This window comes from Ceratotherium simum, chromosome 3 (genome assembly GCF_057802395.1).
Source record: "Ceratotherium simum simum isolate JZ-2026a chromosome 3, ASM5780239v1, whole genome shotgun sequence".
Lineage (NCBI taxonomy): Eukaryota > Metazoa > Chordata > Mammalia > Perissodactyla > Rhinocerotidae > Ceratotherium > Ceratotherium simum.
Genome location: NC_141902.1, coordinates 58,556,863 through 58,577,416, shown reverse-complemented (window position 1 = coordinate 58,577,416; position 20,554 = coordinate 58,556,863). Strand labels below are relative to the sequence as shown.

The 20,554-nt window shown below is 38.8% G+C and overlaps 1 protein-coding gene across 1 annotated transcript in view; it reads right to left on the bottom strand.

The window, feature by feature from the left end:
• ZNF609 (zinc finger protein 609) overlaps nucleotides 1-20,554 on the bottom strand; it is a 202,218-nt gene that overhangs the window by 11,879 nt on the left and 169,785 nt on the right. The window contains exon 4 of the mRNA XM_004421687.3: nucleotides 230-317. Coding sequence (XP_004421744.1) covers nucleotides 230-317 — 88 coding nt within the window. The remainder of the gene's footprint in view (nucleotides 1-229; nucleotides 318-20,554) is intronic.

Sequence of the window (20,554 nt, the reverse complement as noted above, 5' to 3'; positions counted from 1 at the left end):
TAAATAGGATCTTCTCCCAATTCCTACCCAACCCATCAACAGCTAATTCATGTATTTTTCTTGAATGCCAGATGAATATAGTACCTTCCCTTGTCTCTACGCCATAATGTCCTTTAAAAGCTGGGTATCTTTTAAAAGCTATCCAACTCTAGTGGGATAACGGTAAGAGGTCACTCACTGATGAGGATGGTTCAGACTAATACAAACTAAAAAGCTGTAGAGTGCTTACCTGGGGGGTGCCCAATCATGCCGTGTGCAGTCAAGAAGTGTACCTACATAGGTCTTGTTCCTCCATGTTACATTTACCACCAACATCCCTGGAAGATAAGACAACTCAGATATAGACATGAGAAACCCTGTTGGCCACCAAGAAGAGTCTCTTTCATTTGAGTAGCATTCTGGCTCCTGTAGGAGGGTAGGGGATGCTCTGGGTCCCAACAGGACAAATAGGATTGGGCGAGAACAGTTCTATGCGAACTGCCTACAACACTACTGGGGCCCCTTAGGATGGGCAATAGTGGCAAAGATTTCATGGTCCAGTTAAGCACATTTTCTTAACTTTAAAAAAAAATTATGCAGGGGCCAGCCTGGTGGAGCAGCGGTTGGGTTTGCGTGTTCCACTTCGGTGGCCTGGGGTTCACCGGTTCGGATCCTGGGCGCAGAACTGCTCACCGCTTCTCAAGCCATGCTGAGGCAGAGTCCAACACGGAAGAACTAGAAGGATCTACACCTAGGATATATAACTATGTACTGGGGGCTTTGGGGAGAAAAAAGGAAAAAAAAGAGGAGAATTGGCAATAGATGTTAGTGCAGGGCCAATCTTCCTCAAAAAAAAATTATGCAGGAGGCTGGCCCCGTGGCCTAGTGGTTAAGTTTGGCGCTCTGCTTGGGAGGCCTGAGTTCGGTTCCTGGGCATGGACCTACACCACTCACCAGTGGCCATGCTGTGGTGGTGACCAACACATGAGATAGAGATAGATAAGATGTCAGTTCAGGGTGAATCTTCTTCAGCAAAAAACCCCAAACAAACAAAAAAAGCCCGCAGTATTTCAAACACACCAAAAGAAATAAAGGAGACTCTAACAAAAAAACTCATGTACCCATTACCTAGATGAATGGATTTATAAGATTTTGTGCCATACTTGCATCAGATTTCTTTTTTAAAGAATAAAACATCATAGTTGAAAAGCATTGTTTACTACATTTTCAAACTTTCCATTGATGGGATGATGCTGGGGGTGTAACTTACCTTTCTCACTTAACATTACAAATTTGACATTTTTCTATGTTGACATGAAAAGCTTAATACATTTATTTTAGCTGTGCTCAAGTATATCACTGTAGATTTGACCACGATTTACATATTTTCCTATTGATGAACATTTAGGTTTTTTGCACCTTTTCGCTCTTAAATGACAGCATAATAAACATTCCTGATGTGTTCATTCTAAAAATGCTTTTGAATAGATGTCATACTCCAAAATTCAAAAGATAGCCAAAAAACGCAAAGAAACCCAAATATAAAATGAAGTGTCCCTCCTGTCACTGTTCTTCAGCCTTCCAGTTCCTCTACTCAGAAACATCCATAGATATTCATGTATTCCTCTAGACATATTTTACACGTTTATAATATGTTTATACATTCTTTCTCAAATGGTAGCAGTATGTACACAATGTTTTGCACATTTTTCTGCATTTTTTTCATGTAACCATATATTTTGGATCATTCCATGTGAATATACACTAGAACTACTTCATTCTTTTCAATGGCTGTATTTGAATGATTTCAAATCATACCATAATTTATTTAATCAGCCCCCTGTTGATGGACATTTAGGTTGCTTCACTCTTTTGCTGTTAGAAATAATGCTGAATGAATAAAACAAATTTTTTATCTTACTTATGCAAATGCCTGGCAGATCAATTCCTGTAAGTAAAATTGCTAATCACAGAGCACTTGTATTTGGATTTCTGAGGAATACTGCCAAATTGCCCTCAAAGAGAATGTACTAATTTATACACCTATCAGTAGTGCATGAGAACAACTGTTGTCTTTTCTCTTTGGCAACATGGTGTCCTCAACTTTTTTGATCTTTGCCAATCTGACAGGAGAAAAATGTTTATGTAGTTTTAATGTTTTTTATTAAGAGTTTGTACATATTTCATTACAAGACATCATTACAAGGTATTTGTATTTCCTTTCTAGTGAACTGTCTGTTCTTATCCTTTGCTCATTTTTCTACTGAATTATAGTCTTTTTGTTATTTGTGACTCTTAATATACTAGAGTAAGCCCTTTGTTTATAATATGAATCAGATATTTCTCCCTGGTTTGTCATTTGCTAACAGTGGTTAAGGCTACACAGAAATTATTTACTTTTATGTTGTTACATTTATCAATCTTTTATGGCTTCAAATTTTTGCCATATTTCAAAAGGCTTTCCCCATTTCATCACTTTATTAACAGTTTTTTCTTATAGTTTCTTTTAGTACTTTCATGGTTTGATTTTTTATATTTAAATCTGATCCATCTGGAATTCAACCTGGTATAAAAATGTCTGACATGGACTTTTTAATTTTGTTTTTGTGGCTTTTCCAAAGTATTTTTGGTCAGTTTTACATTTTAATAAAGTCAAATATATTAAGCTTTTCCTTTATGGTTTGTGCTCTTTATGTCTTATCATAAGGTCATAAACATTGTACCATGAGATATTTTAAAGGTACCTTTACCAAACTAAGAATGGTTTTTACATTTTTAATGGTAGAAAAAAAAAGAAAAGGATAATAATATTCTTTGTCATGTGAAATTATATGAAATTCAAATATCATTGCCCATGAATAAAGTTTTATTGGAACATAGCCACTTATTCATTTATTTAGCATTGTCTATGTCAGGCATTGTCTATGCCTGATTTCATGCCACAAGGCAGAGTTAAGTATGCAACAGAGGCTGAATGGCCTGCAAAGCCTAAAATACTTACTGTCTGGCCCTTTATAGAAAAAGTTCCCCAATGTCTGTTTTAGATCTTTTTTCTTTTCTTTCTTTCTTTTTTTTTTGTGAGGAAGATCAGCCCTGAGCTAACATCCATGCTAATCCTCCTCTTTTTGCTGAGGAAGACCGGCTCTGAGCTAACATCTATTGCCAATCCTCCTCCTTTTTTTTCCCCCCAAAGCCCCCACAGACAGTTGTACATCATAGTTGCACGTCCTTCTAGTTACTGCATGTGGGACACGGCCTCAGCATGGCCGGAGAAGCGGTGCCTCGGTGCGCGCCCGGGATCTGAACCCGGGCCGCCAGCAGCGGAACGCGTGCACTTAACCGCTAAGCCATGGGGCCGGCTCTCTTTTTTCTTTTCTAATATAAGCACTTAAACGTATAAATTTCCCTCATAGCCTACTTTAGCTTCATCCCACAAGCTTTGATGTTTCCATTATCATTTAGGTCAAAACATTTTCCAGTTTCCCTGGTGACTTTTTCTTTTTTGATCCTGGAGTTATTTAGAAGGGCGTTTTGTGAAATTTACAAATATTTAGGGATTTTTCCAGATATCACTTTGTTATTGATTTCCAATATAATTCTACTGTGGTTAAAGAATATATTCTATATGATTTCGATCCTTTTACATTTATTGAGAATTAACTTATGGTCTAAAATGTGTTCTTTTGGGCCGGCCCTGTGGCTTGGTGGTTAAGTGCGCGCGCTGCAATGCTGGTGGCCCGGGTTCGGATCCCGGGTGCGCATCGAGGCACCACTTCTCCGTCCATCCTGAGGCCGAGTCCCACATACAGCAACTAGAAGGATGTGCAGCTATGACATACAACTATCTACTGGGGCTTTGGGGGGAAAAAATAAAATAAATAAAATCTTTAAAAAAAAAAATAAATAAAAAAAATAAATAAAATGTGTTCTTTTTTTTTTTTTCCCCAAAGCCCCAGTAGATAGTTGTATGTCATAGTTGTACATCCTTCTAGTTGCTGTATGTGGGATGAGGCCTCAGCATGGCCGGACAAGCGGTGTGTCGGTGAGCGCCTGGGATCCGAACCTGGGCCACCAGTAGCGGAGCGCGCGCACTTAACCGCTGAGCCACGGGGCCGGCCCTAAAATGTGTTCTATCTTGAAAACATTCCATGTGCACCTGAAAAGAATATTTTAAAATACGTATTTTGCAGTTGTTGTGTGTTCTACAAATGACAGGTCAAGTTAATTGACAGTGTTACTCAAATATTCTATATCCCTACTAATTTTCTGCCTTCTTTTTATTAATCACTTGCTCCTTGTTCTTGCTTACTGAAACTCCTATTTATATAGAAGTTGGACCTTCTAGACTAATTCTCCTTCTTATCATTCCATACCTGTTTTCCATTTCTTGGTCTTTTGGCTCTATACTCTAAGGGATTTCCTTCATCTTCTAAGTTATATACTGAATTCTTCATTTTTACTCTTGTATTTTTAATTAAAAAAAAAAAGCATCCTGTTCTTATTTCATGGATGCAACATCTTATCTCTCTGACCACGTTTAATTATATTTTTTGAAATCTGTTTATGCTCTCTCAATAGACTTTTTCCTCTGAGCTCTTTTTTTCTGTTTGTTTTGGTCTATATCCTCTTGTTTTTCAGGTTTTCCTCAAAAGTTTGGTGATCCTTGGATCTGTTCAAATTTAAGGGAAAGGTATCAAAAATTGGACTGGAAGCACTATATGGGGGCCATTCCATTAAGCCATGATCATGAACACTGGTAGGGATTTTTCCTTCCTTCCAGGGCTTGTCAAATCCCCCAGAGAGGACCTCTTTAATCTCTTACTGGGCTGCCCGTTTCTCTATATGTTATATGGACTTTCATTTAGTCCTTGGTACAGCATCCTGTCTTCCTCTATGCCCAGTGTCCCTGAGCCCAGAGCTGCTCTGGTTGAAACTCTCCAGAGAGTAAACATCAGTTTTCTGCTGTAGTGGCAGAGGGGCAGCTGCACGGCTGTGTAGGATGAAGATAATAATGTACAGCTTTTGCTTCTTGTATAGACTTTCAGCCAGTCTTCCTGTTTCCCATATTCCCTGTGTTCAGAGGTACTCCATTTCTAATTCCTTAATTTTTCTAGAAATCTGTGGTACAAACTCATTTTTTGGCTCTTCATCCTCCCAACTTCAGGTAAAAAACAACTAACAAACTAAAAAACTTAGTTTTTGTTTTTTCAGGTCTCTTAAATCAGCACTCGTTTCCAAAGTTCTACTGATTATACCTGTCTGCAGTAGTTTTGTCTGTTTTCTTTAACTTATGAGTCTATACCTTAAAAACAAAATACCTTTACTAACATTTGAATGGATTATAAAGGGGGAAGGTAGGAGGTAAACATGTATGTTCAATTTACCATGTTTAACCAGAATACTGGATTTACTTTTTTTTTTTTTTGTGAGGAAGATCAGCCCTGAGCTAACATCCATGCCAATCCTCCACTTTTTGGTGAGGAAGATTGGCCCTGGGCTAACATCTGTGCACATCTTCCTCCACTTTATGTGGGACACCGCCACAGCATGGCCTGACAAGCGGTGCGTCGGTGCGTGCCGGAGATCCAAACATGGGCTGCCAGCAGTGGAGCACGCACACTTAACCGCTACGCCATGGGGCCGGCCCCGGGATTTACTTTTATTTACCTGTTTGGTATACTTGGAGTGTACAACCCAGCTAAATAGTTAAATTTCTAATTAGAATTTCTCTAATTCAGGAAAATTATCACCTATCATATATTCATTTAATGTCTCTTTGCCATTCTTTCATTTTTTTTTTTTCTAGGACTCATTTGATGTGTGTCAGAGCCTCTCAAGCCATTATCTGTTTATTTAAATTGATCTCTCATATATTTTTTTCTCTTTGTGCTTGATTCTTCTAATTTATAATTTTTCTTTGACTACATGCAGTTTAGTCTTTATCTAAGGTATGGAGTTTTAAAAAAAATTTCAATGTCTATAATATGTAATTATATTTCAATGACTATTTCTCATTTCCAAGATTTTAAACTGGTTAATTTTTCATATCTACATGACATTATTTAATTTCTGGCTGTTTGGTTCATAGTTTTATTTTTAATAGACATTATTATTCTGTTTCTCTTGAAGAATTCTAAATGTACTTAATACAGTGTTTGTTTGACTGTACCATACATTAATTTCATTAGGTGTGCATTCAATTCTTGATGGTTACATTTTTTAAATTAATTTTTAAATTTTGAGATAATTGTAGATTCATAATGGAGAGAGCTTACCTGCCCTTTAGTCAGTTTCCCCCCATGGTAACATCTTGCAAAACTATAGTATAATATCCCAACAAGAAATCTAATATTGATACAATGAAGATACAAAATATTTCCATCAACACAAGGATACCTCATGTTGCCCTTTTATAGCTACACTCACTTCCCTCCCACTCCCACCTCTCCTTAATTCCTGGCAACCATGAATCTGTTCTCCATTTCTATAATTTTATCCTTTCAAGAATGTTATATAAATCGAATCATACAGTATATAACATTTTGGGACTGTTTTTTTCCTACTAGTACAATCATCTGGAGATTCATCCAGGTTGTTGCATGTATTGATAGTTTAGTCCTTTTTATTCCACGGTATGGATGCACCACAGTTTGTTTTACCATTCACCTGCTGAAAGACATCTTGGGCTATTATGAATAAAGCTGCTATAAACATTTGTGTAGAGGTTTTGTGTGAGTGTAAGTTTTCTTCTCTCAGAGATAAATACCCAGGAGTGCAATCACTGGATCATATTGTAGTTGCGTATTTAGTTTTTTAAAGAAACTGCCAACTGTTTTTCAGAGTGGCTGTACTCTTTTACATTCTTACCAGCAATGCATTAGAGAACCAGTTTCACTGCATTCTTGCCAGTAGCTGGTATTAACTCTGTTGTTTTAATCTTAGCCATTCTAATAGTTCTGTAGTAATGTCTCATATTGTAGTTTTAATTTGCATTTCCCTAAGTGGCTAATGATGTTCAACATCTCTTCATGTGCTTATTTGCCGTCTATATATCCTGTCTGGTGAAATGTCTGTTCATGTCTTTAGCCGATTTTCTGATTGGATTGTTGGTTTTCTACTGTTAAGATTTGAGAGGTCTTTATATATTCTAGATACTAGTCCTTTGTTGGATATTTTCTCCTACTCTGTAGCTTGTCCTTTCATCATCTTAACAGGGTCTTTCACAGAACAAACATTTTTAATTTTGATGAAATGCAATTTACCAAATTTCCCTTTTATGGATCGTGTTTTTGGTGTCAAGTCTAAAAACTCTGCCTACTGAAGATTTTCTTGTAAGTATTTTTCTAAAAGTTTTATAGTTTTATGCATTATATGTTTAAGTCCTTGATCCATTTTGAGTAAACTTTTGTACGAGATTCCTTTTTTTCTTTTTGGCCTATGATATCCACTTGTTCCAATACCACTTATTGAAAAGGCTATTTTTCGTCCTAAGAATTGCTTTTGCATCTTTGTCAAAATTAGTTGGGTGTATCTGTGTGTCTACTGTTGGATTCTCTGTTCTGTTCCATTGGTCTAAGTGTCTATCCTTCTCTAGTATCACACAGTCTTCATTACTGCCGGCTATCTAAGTGTTGAAATCAGGTAGTCTGATTCCTCCCACTTTATTCTTCTTTTTCAAAACTGTTTTAGCTCCTTTGGTCTTTCCATATAAATTTTAGAATAATTTTGTCTATATCTACAAAATATCTCGCTGGAATTTTGACAGGAATTGCATTAAACCTGCATATCAATTTGGGAAAAATTGACATGTTTACTTTGTACTTCCCATTTAGTTAGATCTTCTTTGATTTCTTTCATCAGCATTGTGTAGTTTCAGCATACAAATCCAGTAGATGTTTTGTTAGGTTTTGTTAGATTTACACCTAAGTATTTCTTTTTTTTTTGAGCTATTGTAAATGGTATTGTATTTTTAATTTCAGTGTCCATGTGTTCATAGGTAGTATATAGTAGACATACAATTGATTTTTGTATGTTTATCTTATATTTTACGACTTAGCTAAACTCACTTATTAGTTCTAGGAGTTTTTGGTATATTCATTGGGATTTACTGTGTAGACAATCACATAATGTGCAAATAAGTACAGTTGTATTTCTTCCTTTCTGATCTGTATGTCTTTTATTTCCTCTTCTTGTCTTACTGCACTGGCTAGAACTTCTAGCACTATGTTGAATAAGAGTGGTGAGAGTGGAGCAGACATCCTTGACTAGTTCTCTATCTTAGGAGGAAGGCATTCAGTCTTTTGTCATTAAGTATAGTTCAGCTCCATGTCTAGGATATATGAGGCAAAAAGAAAACCCAGAAAACTCACCACCATGTTGTTCCTCAAGTACTGAGGTCCCTAGCCAGTCTCCCTTTTATTCTCCACTTTTCACAGTCTTGTTATATTTGTCTTATATATAATGTACGGAGTTTCTAGTTATATTTAGTGGGAGAAATAGGGAAAAGTATGTCTACTCCATCTTCCTCAAGGTGGAAGTCCTTGTTAATTTTTATTGGTTATCTTTCTTAGCATTAGATTTCTATTATATAAAATTTGGGTTTGCAAGCTTTTTGAGTGGGATGTTTTTGCTACTAATTTCTCCCCTTCTCCTGTTAAATAGTTTTGTAATTCCTTCCATCTAGTCCCCTAAGAACCTAGTCTGAACAGGATATCATAGTTCTAATCACTGAACCAGCAGGCAGCTTGACATACTTCTTCACAACATCTTAGGCTTCCCTCCTTCCCCACTCAACTTTTTTTTTTTTTTTTTTTAAAGATTTTATTTATTTTATTTGTTCCCCCCAAAGCCCCAGTGGATAGTTGTATGTCGTAGCTGCACATCCTTCTAGTTGCTGCATGCGGGACTCGGCCTCAGGATGAACGGAGAAGCGGTGCCTCGATGCGCACCCGGGATCCGAACCCGGGCCACCAGCATCGCAGCGCGCGCACTTAACCACCAAGCCACAGGGCCGGCCCTCAACTAACTTTTTAAAGCCTCCTTTCATAAGGCTGGTTGGGGGTTGGCATCTTCCTTTCCTGGCTTCAAGTTCTCTCTCTCAAACTTTTTTTGTGTGTGTGTGAGGAAGATCAGCCCTGAGCTAACATCTATGCCAATCCTCCTCTTTTTTTGCTGAGGAAGACCGGCCCTGAGCTAACATCTATTGCCAATCCTCCCTTTTTTTTTCCTTTTTCTCCCCAAAGACCCAGTAGATAGTTGTATGTCACAGTTGCACATCCTTCTAGTTGCTGTATATGGGACGCGGCCTCAGCATGGCTGGACAAGCAGTGAGTCTGTGCGCGCCTGGGATCCGAACCCGGGCCGTCAGTAGCGGAGCATGTGCACTTAACCGCTAAGCCACGGGGCTGGCCCAAGTTCTCTCTCTTTATGGGGCATTTTCAGTATGTAGTTACCACTCAGGAACTCATCTCTCAGGCACCATTCTCTGTTCCCAGATCTGGAGACGAGCAGGCCCACAGCTTCAGCCTTATTCAGTGACTTACATCTCCTCTATTTTTGGTTCATGGAGATGGTTATTTTGTTTTTGAGCCTAAATATATTCTTTTATTTTCATTTTATATATTTTACTCCTTGCTACGTGTTTGGAACAGAGAGGATATGTCAAAAGTTAGAACACAGTAAGTCATCTTACTGAATGGAAGTCCCAAGGTACATTTTCTATGTAATGTATCTAGAGAACTAAGTCTGAGGACTCTAGAATTAGCCTTTTGTTTGTCTTTAGTCATACACTAATAAAATACTATTTTATTCAGCACTCCTAGGGCCTATCTGTAGCAACTAACCTATATTCATTTTCTTCTTTGAAGTAGAATGCTGTCTAAAGATCACTGGACGTGGAGTCAGAAAACCTTAGTCCAAATCCTCGCTCTGTTACAGTGTAACCTTGGACAAGAAACTTAACCTCTATCAATCTCAGATTTTTAATCAATACTACAGGATTGAAACAGAAATACATGATAAGATTATTAAATTAAATAACTAGCCAACAGTAGGCTTTCAATAAATCAATACAAAGAGAGTGCTCAGACAAAACCACGGAGTATCAGGACTTGAGCCCTGAAACTCTTGGGCATGGCTTTAAATAAGACCTTATTTAGCTCCTGTTCTGTTTGGAATTAGATTTAGCATGCGCTATCATAAAACTAGATCAGACAAGGGAGCTAAAAAAAAAAAAAAGGATTATCCTACCGGAAATAATCTAATAAAATTAGGGCAGGAAAGAACTTTGGTTTAGGCAATTAGATTCTTTTTTTTTTTTTAATTTTATTTATTTATTTTTTTCCCCCAAAGCCCCAGTAGATAGTTGTATGTCATAGATGCATATCCTTCTAGTTGCTGTATGTGGGACGCGGCCTCAGCATGGCTGGACAAGTGGTGCGTCAGTGCACGCCCGGGATCCGAACCCGGGCCGCCAGCAGCGGAGTGCACGCACTTAACTGCTAAGCCATGGGGCCGGCCCAGGCAATTAGATTCTAATTAAACACTTATTGAACATCTATTATGTGCTAGGTGTTTTCATACTCATTATCTTATCAAATATTCACAGCCTTAAATCACTTTCTGAACAAGGCAGGCCATAAAGAGAAAGCACAATCCTATCAACAATCCTGTTATGTAGGGATTGTTAAAGCAACTTTGTAAATAAGGAAATTAAAGCCCAGATAGGTTAAGTAATTTACCAAAGGTCTCATTATTTATTAGTGGTCAGATCTTTAAGTTATTACACAGCTATCTCTAATGGATTCTGATTCTTTTTACACAATTTCCTTAAAATGTCCCTTTATCTTCACCTTAGATAAAAGACATACAGGATTGCAAGAGGGCATCCACAGGGGAAAAGGACAGGATTCTTACTCCCTTCTAGAGCTCTGGCATCTTAAGGAAAATGGCAAACCTCCTAAGAAAGTAATCAGGCTAAATTCTCTCTGGCTCTTAGCAGAGTGAATTCAAATGGATGTCTCCTCCCAGTGATGGGCTGCTCTGATTACGGCATAACCAATTTGAATAGGAACAGAGTCCATTTATTTCCAGACAAGGTAAGACTTAGAGATAGGCACCCCATTAATAAGGGCAGATGAGCACAGCTGTATACAGATAGCAGGCATACAATTAGAAGACAAATATTATTTCTACTCTTGAAACAGCTAGGCAGGAACACGTTTATATATCTGTCGTCTTCCTCTGGTATAATCTGCAAACCTTAGCAATAATGAATCAGCTGAAAAGAAGACAGGTCAGATAGACTGCTGGAAATGGGAGAGAGGAAGATGAAAAATTCTAATATGGAAAAACTAAACGGAGGCTTGTTTAAATGTCAAAGCAAACACATTTTTCTGAAGTGCAACTCTCTTCCTACAAGGTTCAGAGTTGAGACAGCTGGAGAATAAGAGGACAGGAAGGAGAAAGCTGAAAATAACACTTAATGGACCTAGTTTCTCTATTAGGGACTAGCTTTAGGGCAGCAAGTAGGCTGAAGAGAAAGAGAAAATTTGGTTTTATAAAGCTTCCTATTTTGAACAAGTGTTCACAAAATACGGAAAGGCTTGACATGTTTGAAAATAATAATAATAATAATGCTAAAAATAGTAGTAATAAACAGTGCTTTGTGTTTCTCTAGGTGGTTATTTTCATATTTACCAAGGGCCTTAGAGACACAATCTCATTAAACATCATTAAGTTTTAGAGTGCTGAGTATTCTCCCTTCTTAATGGTGATCAACACTGGAGCAGAGTAAAGGGGGAATGTCTTAGGTATGAGGCAGCAGTCAGCTTCCCACAGGTCTCAGGAGGAGTGCAGTGTTGAGACAAAACCGAATCCCAAAGCGGCACTGCTTTACTTCAGAGGACAATTCAAAACCTCAAAACAGTAATGTAGTCAAGACTGATCTAAGCACAGCAGTGGGAAGAGTAAATTTTACCTCCAGGGCCCTCCATTTTACTATTTCCACTAGTACACACCTTCTCTCAGGCATCTGGTCCTTCATGCTCAGGTGACCACTCTCCTTCTTGAAACACTTCCTTCACTTGGTTTCCAGGACAAGGACAACACACTGTCCTGGATTTCCTCTTATCTGGTCACTCCTTCTCAGTATCTTTTGGTGTTTCTTCTTCACCTCTAACTGATGACTCAAACTTCTATCTCCCGTTCCAACCTTCCCCCTGAACTCCAGAATCATATATCTAACTGCAAATTTGACATTTTCACTTGATGTCTAAATAGAGATCTCAAACTTAACATGCCCAAAACTGAGCTCCTGATAGCTACTTTCTCTTTGACACTCTCCCACCCCCCCCCAAACAACAACTTGCTCTGAGTTTTCCCTATTTCAGGTAATGGCATCTCCATCCTTTTAGGTGCTCAGGTCAAAAACCTTGGGAGTTTTACTTGACTCCTCTCTTACTCTCATGACCCACATACGTCAGTCAGCAAATCTTGTCAGTTCAATCTTCAAAATATATCCAGATTTTGACCATATCTCACTACCTCCGCTTCTCCAACTCGAAGCACTCCCTGAATTATTGCAACAGCCTCCTAACTTACTTCCATCCTTATCCCTCTCTGACCTACTCTCAACACAGGTGCCAGCGAGATCCTGTTAAAACCTAAGCCATACTCTATCATTCGTCTGCTCAAAACCTTCCAGAGGCTTCTTTCCACTTCACCCAGATTAAAGACCTAAATTGTTTTTGAAGATTGGCCCTGCGCTAACATCTGTTGCCAATCTTCCTCTTTTTCTTTTTTTTCCTCCTCAAAGCCCCAGTACATAGTTGTATATCATAGTTGTAGAGTTGTAGCTCTTCTATGTGGGACACCGCCTCAGCATGGCTTGACGAGTGGTGAGTAGGTCTGCGCCCAGGATCCGAACCGGCAAACCTGGGGCCGCCGAAGCAGAACGCGAACTTAACCGCTATGCCACTGGGCCGGCCCCTAAAGGCCTAAATTCTTATCGTGACCTTAAAGGACTCACATGATCTTAGCCTGCATTACCTCTCTGATCAACATCATCTTCTACTACTCTGCCCCTCACGCTGATCAAGCACAGTGACCTACTTATTCCTTGAAGATGACAGGCATGATCCCATCTCAGGGCCTTTGAACTTGCCTATAACACCCCCTTGCCATCCCCCATATTCTCCAAGCTTACTCTTCCTTCACTTCTTTCAAATCTTCTCTCAAAAGTCATCTCAAGCCATCCCTAATTCCCACCCCCTCACTTATATACTCCCTAGTTCCCTTTCTTACCTTTTTTGCCCTCTTCCAAGGTATTTAACTACCTAACACAGAGGAAATTTTATGTATTTATCTTGTTTATTGTCTGTTCAGTCCTATTAGAACGTAAGCTCTATGAAAGCAAAGATTTTTGTCAGTTTTTTTTCACTGCTGTATCCATAACTACTAGAAACATATTCGGCATATAGTAGGTGCTTAATAAATATATGTTGAATGAATGAATGCTCCTTATTTCTCTCCAGAAACTCTCTGTTCAAGGAAAGAAACACTTGCAAGTAGTTCTGTCCTTATACATAATTGGGCTAAGGAGTCTTACTAGTGTTTGAATAGAATAATGGTTTATTTTGTGGGTTGAGTAAGTACCTACTTACCCAACTGAGTCAGTACCTAGCTGTATAACTAAGGGGAAACTGCTTTATCCTCCTGGGTTTCAATTTCCTCACCTGTAAAATGAGAGCATTGGACTAGATGACCTTCAACTCTAAAATTCTGTGATTCTATGAAAGGCTGTGAAACTCAAGCACTTAAAAGTATAAATGATAAAATGCTATTCCCATGGAGTTTTAACAATGATTGAGATTTAAGCTAAAGAAAATACAAGGCATGAAGTATAGGGCATGTCATTTCAGACATTATTACCCGGTAGAAAAAAATTTTACTTGAGTAGGAGTATAAATTGGTAAAAGCACTCTGGAAAACTATTTCTAAGCAGATCCTCTAAAGGTAAACATACATCTACCATACCACCCAGCGAATCTTAGAAATAAGAGCTAATATCCAACAAAAGACATGTAAAAGGATGTTTACAGCAGCTTCACTCATAATAGCCCCAAACTGGAAACAACTCAAATGTCCATAAAAAAGTAGAATAGGTAAATAAATTGTGGTATATTCATAATGTAATACTATACAGCATTGAAGAATTAACTATTGTTAGATACTACAGCCTGGATGAATCTCAGACATAATGTTAAATGAAAGAAGTTAGAGAAAAGAGTGCATACCATGTGATCACATTCCAAGAATAGGAAAACTCATCTATGATGATAAAAATTAGAATGGTGGGGGCTAGCCCGGTGGTGTAGTGGTTAAGTTTGTGCCCTCTGCTTGGGCAGCCTGGGGTTCGCAGGTTCGGTTCCTGGGCGCAGACCTACGCACCGCTTATTGAGCCATGCTGTGGTGGCATCCCATATAAAGTAGAGGAAGATGGGCACGAATGTTAGCCCAGGGCCGATCTTCCTCAGCAAAAAAGAGGAGGATTGGTAACAGATGTTACCTCAGGGCTAATCTTCCCCCCCAAAAAAAATCAGAATAGTGGCTACTTTTTAGGGTGGTATTGCCTGGAGAGGGCATGAGAGAAGCTTCTAGAGGTACTGGTAATGTTCTAATTCTGGATCTAGGTAGTGGTCACATAGCTATATACATTGTAAAAATTTATCAAACCATGTACTCAATATTTGTGCATTTTATTTATGTTATACTTCAAGAAAATATTAAAGTGACTTACAATAGGCAGTGGTTCTCCTTCAGTAGCATTCTACTCTATCCAAGAGTTGAAAACTATCTGGAATATAGTGACCAATTCAATAAGTAAACTTCCACAGAGAAAGTCTAACTCCTCTGAGATTAGCCAACAATTATTGGGCATCAACATGTGCCAGCAGATTGTGTTGGGCAAAAAGTGCAAAAAATGTATATAATGTTTTATTTATTAGCAACATTGCTCCACACAGTTTTTCCAGCTAATTTTAAGAAATAAGCTTGACATATTTAAATTGTCAAATCTCTACATTTTTCTACTTTACTATGCCTAGAGAGGAAAATAGCTTCTCATACATTGCTGGTGGGTATATAAAATTGGCTCAATCTCTGGTGGCAATCTGGCATCATCTTTCAAAAAGCACATACTCTTTGACCAATAAATCTGCTTGTAGGTATTTACCAGTAAATATTCTCAGTGTAAAAAACGAACAAGGTATTTGCTGCAGCAGTGTTTAATAGCAAAAGATGGGAAACAAACTAAATGTCCTTCAATGAGGGACCAATTAAATACACACCATGGAATACTATGCAGCTATTAAAAAGAATGAAGCAACTATAAAAAAACTATATGGAACAAATTCTAAGATATACAGGTAAGTGAAAAAAAGCAAGGTACAGACAGTAACTATAGTATGCTACCATCTGTGTAAAAAAAAAAAAGCGTATAAATATGTATTTATAAGTGCATAGAACGTCTCCGGAAGGATAAATAAACTAATAATAGTGGTTTTCTCCAGGGAGGGAAACTGAGTGGCTGGGATTCAGGTGAGGGAAACTTGTTTTTCATTGTATACTCATTTTACCTTTGAATTTTGCACCATATGCCTATATTACCTATTCAAATAAATAAAGATAAAAATAGTTACTAATTTTGGTAGAAATATTTCAAAAATGTTTTTTAAATTTTCTTTGCAGGAAAGAGTGCAGGCAATATTGAATTTGAAAAGGGAATACAGGTAGCAAGATAGACATCGTCTCTGAAACCTTGTCTCATTTCCAATAAAGACAAGTTACCCTGAATGGGTAACTTCTCTTTACTTAATTCAGAGTACCAGAGTGATTGTGGCAGTTTTAAAATATGTCCAGAAATTCTTTGATATTCCTCCCTTCAAAAAGTTGAGGCCTAGGGCCGGCCCCGTGGCTTAGCGGTTAAGTGCGCACACTCCGCTAGAGGCAGCCCGGGTTCGGATCCCGGGTGCGCACCGACACACAGCTTGTCTGGCCATGTTGAGGCCGCGTCCCACATACAGCAACTAGAGGGATTGTGCAACTATGACATACAACTATCTACTGAGGCTTTGGGGAGAAAAAGGGAAAAAAAAAAAGGAGGATTGGCATGGATGTTAGCTCAGGGCTGATCTTCTTCACACACACACACAAAAGTGGAGGCCTAATTTCCCTCACTTTGGGTTGCACTTAGCAAGTTGCTTCTAATAAATAGAATGGGGTAGAAGTGATGTGCATGACTTCCCAGAGTAGGTGATAAAAGGCATCGTGGGTTCCTCCTTGCTTTTTCTCTTGGATAACTTCTCTTGGGGAAGCCAGTTGCCATTTTGTGAGGACATTCAAGCAGCCCATCCTATGGAGAGGTCCATGAGGCCAGAAACTGAGGCCTCCTGCTAATAGCCATGTGAGTGAGCCAACTTGGAAGTGGATCCTCCAGAGTCAAATAAGCTTTCAGATGATGGCAGTCCCAGCTGACATCTTGACTGCAACCTCATGGGAGACCCTAAGACAGAACCAGCCACGTAAGCCACTCCTGAATTTCTGACCCACAGAAATTATATGAGACAATAAATACTTATTGTTTTAGACCGCTATGTTTTGGGGGCATTTTGTTACATAACAATAGATAACCTGGAGCAGTGTCTTATCCTGAGTAGACAAAGAATTCATTTAACTTATTTATTCCTTCCTGGAGCAAATATTTACTGAGTCTCTATTATTTGCCAGGCATTGTGCTAACTATTGAAGTTATAAAAAAAAAACAGCTAAAAAGATACCAAGGTCCATTCCTGGGATGGGAGCAAATATTTATTAAGAGCCTATTTTGTGGAATTCACTGGACTAGGTACAGGAGAACAAAGATAAATAAGGCCAGCTGCCTGCTCTCAACACAAGGGACTGAAAAAGAGAAAGGGTAGGGAGAAGAGGTCACATGTGACTGAATACTCCAGTAGCTTTGAGTTTTCAAATGGAAACATCAGCATTTGCCTATATGCTGGTTTTAAATCTTGTTTCAATCCCAATTTTCAATCCTGGTTGATGTTGACAACTACTCCCTGAATAAAAGGCAGATTAGCATGCATGTGTGCTTTCTTTCTTTTTTTCTTTCATTACTTATTCATTCATTCACCTCCTCTGGGCTAGACACCATTCTAAAGTGATGGGATATAGTAATGAACAAAACTGACAGTCCTTGGGGGCTGGCCCGGTGGTGTAGCAGTTAAGTTCGGGCACTCTGCTTCAGCGGCCCGGGGTTTGCAGGTTCGGATCCCAGATGCGGACCTATGTGCCACTTGTCAAGCCATGCTGTGGCGGCGTCCCATATAAAATAGAAGAAGATGGGCACAGATGTTAGCCCAGGGCCAATCTTTCTCTTTTTGCTGAGGAAGATTGGCAGCGGATGTGAGTTCAGGGCTAATCTTCCTCACAAAAAACAAAAACAAAAAACCTGACAGTCCTTGCTCTCATCCAACTTATAGTCAAGTGATGGGACACAGACAATAAATAAATAAACGAGTAAAAATATGTTAGATAGTGGTGAGCTCTATGGAGAAAAATAAAGCAGGAGCAGAGAAACAAAGAATGCAAGGACGGGGATGTTGCTATTTTATAAAGGGTGGTCAAGAAAAGCCTTATTGAAAAAGTGACATTCAAGCAGAAAAACCTGAGAGAGGTGAGAGAGGGAGCTATGTGGAAATTAGAAGGAAGAACATTTTAGGCAGAGGAAACAGCAGGTACAAAGGAGTAGTGGGAATGTGCCTGGCATGTTCTGAGGAACAGCAAAGTGGATAGTGAGCTACAGTGGAGTAAGTGAGGGGAAGAGTGGGAAGAAATGAGGTCAGACAAGGGTGGGCCAGATCACACAGACCAGGGGTTGACAGACTTTTAACGTAAAGGACACAAACAGGCAGTGGACTGGATTTGGCACCTGGGCTGTAGTTTGCTGACCCCTGATATAGACCATCTCATCCTTTCCAGGGCAAATGATGGAGGCCAGAGGGGAATGGTATATTTGCCCAGGTTTTGGCCTTTGAATGCAGTCTCTCACTGAAACAAAGCTATAAATGAGAGCTAACTGAAATACCTCTATTGATATTAGGCACTCAAAAGTTGTTTGTTGAACAGATAAAATGAAAAGGCAGCTTACCTGGGACCCCAAATAACAATTATTTAACTGTTTCTACAGAAAAATATTTTGAAAATTAACTTTGGAACATAAGCCATTCATAAGTTGAGGACTCTCCATATACAGATGATATTTTAATCATTTTCTTGATGACTCAAGGACATTATTGTAGATTTAATTATCCCATGGTGTGGTAAAGAGATGTCCCTTTAAGGGTTACTGAGGTGTATTGGGTTAATGACCCTCTATTAATTGTGACCAAACTGCTCTGTTGAGTTTTTACGTCTTGCTTTTCCGTCTCTTCTCTGGTTATCAGCAGTCACTTTTTCTTGTCATTAATATGTCTACCTTTTGCAGTAGTAGTCCTTACCTTATTGCCAAACTTTGTATCACATCTAGATGAGGGAATCAGGGAGTCAACACTAATGTAGCTCTATCATCAGGCCCTATATAGGTCCTCTCATCTGACTTCATGACTATACACATTCCACACCTGTTAATTCCATGATCTTCTTAAGAGTCTGTTATATTTGGAACTCAAAGTCCATGGGGTAAAATTCTGTAGCTAGTAGCCAAAGGAATCAGTTAGTCAGACAAAACTGTCTTTGGTAACTCTCGACAACTAGTTTGTCAGTGAGCTTTTTGTGTGTGTGTGTGTGTGTGTGTGTGAAGAAGATCAGCCCTGAGCTAACATCTGATGCCAATCCTCCTCTATTTGCTGAGGAAGCCTGGCCCTGGGCTAACATCCATGTCCATTTTCCTCCACTTTATATAGACGCCACCACAGCATGGCTTGACAAGCGGTGTGTTGGTGTGCGCCCGGAATCCGGGCAAGCAAACCCCGGGCCACCACAGCAGAGCGCATGCACTTAACCGCTGCGCCACCGGGCTGGCCCCTGTCAGTGAGCTTTGAATGCAGTGTGCGGGTATGTGTGATCAATGTCCAATAAACTTTTAAAAACCGAATACTTGTTTTTATTTCTCTTTTAAGTATATTATTTTTACCAATGGGTAATGAGGGTCTCAGTGAAGGTGTCAAGAATGCCTAGACATGGCTACAAAATGAAACATACATCTTTAAGGTTTTCCTAGATAGAGAAACTAAAAAGCACTGCTTACGGCAGTGGTTTTCAAAGTGTGGTTTGGGGACCCTTGGAAGTCCCAAAGACAGTTTCAAGGGGTCTGCAAAGTCAAAACTATTTCATAATAATACTAAGACAAATTTGCTTTTCTATTTTCATTCTCTCATGAGAATGAAATATAGATATAGAATAGAAGGAAAATACAGTCTCTCATGAGCGTACAGAAGAGTTTCCCAGAGGCTGCATGAGGTGATATTTCAACAAATTGAACAGAGAAATATATATTGGAATCCAGCTTGTCTTCATTAAGCCAGACATTAAAAAGATTTGTAAAAATGTAAAACAATGCTATTCTTCTCACTAAATATTTTTGTTTTAGAAACTATAGTTATTTTTTTATAAATATATGTTAATATGTAATAGGTTTATTATTGTTATTTTTAAATGGATTTATAAATACATATTTTTAACAGTTTCTCAGTTTTAATTCCTATTATGGCAAATATCAATAGATATAAACAAAAGCTCTTAGAGGTCCTTAATAATTTTTAAGAGTGAAAGGAGTTCTGAGTCCAAGAAGTTTTAGAACTGCTGACTTACGGCATTGTTTTACTTCTGGCTTTTTATAGAGATGTTAACTAAGCTGCTGCTACCTTTATGCTGGGAGACAGAAAGTTGGGGACCAACCAGTTCTACCTCTGCTGTCAGTTTTGCCTTCTGGGGATCCAAAAGTTGCTCAGTTGGAATTCTCCTAAGTTAGAGAATCCTGGACACTGAAGAGAGGCAACTGATGATCTGGAAACGAAGCAGGGCACTCTGGGCATAGCCAGGAGGAAACACGGGCTGAAAAACGAGGAAGCAGAGCTGGTTTTCTGTGGCATCTGGATAAGAGCCAGTCACCATGGCCTGTCCCTTCTGCCTTTGAACTCTCTCTGAATAATGTCTTCCTCTCCATCCCCACCACAACCACCAGAGTCCAAGACCTCATTAACCCACCTGTAAGACTATTCTAACAGCCTTTGAATTGTGCTCCCTAACTCTAGTTTTTAATTCTTTCTGTCAATCCAGCTGGTAAACCACCGTCAGATTAATCTACCTCAAATACTGCTTTCATGCAATTAGCCAGCAAATATATTTTCCTTATTATACCCCATCATTGTGCCGAGTGCTATTGGAGATTTAGGACTTTCACTGAACTGAAAGTTTTACTCTACTTGGGGAGAAGTAAAGGAATATACATAAAATCATTATTAAAAAGAAAAGAAAAACATATGCTACATCCTACAGTATAACCACAGAGTGTGATAGA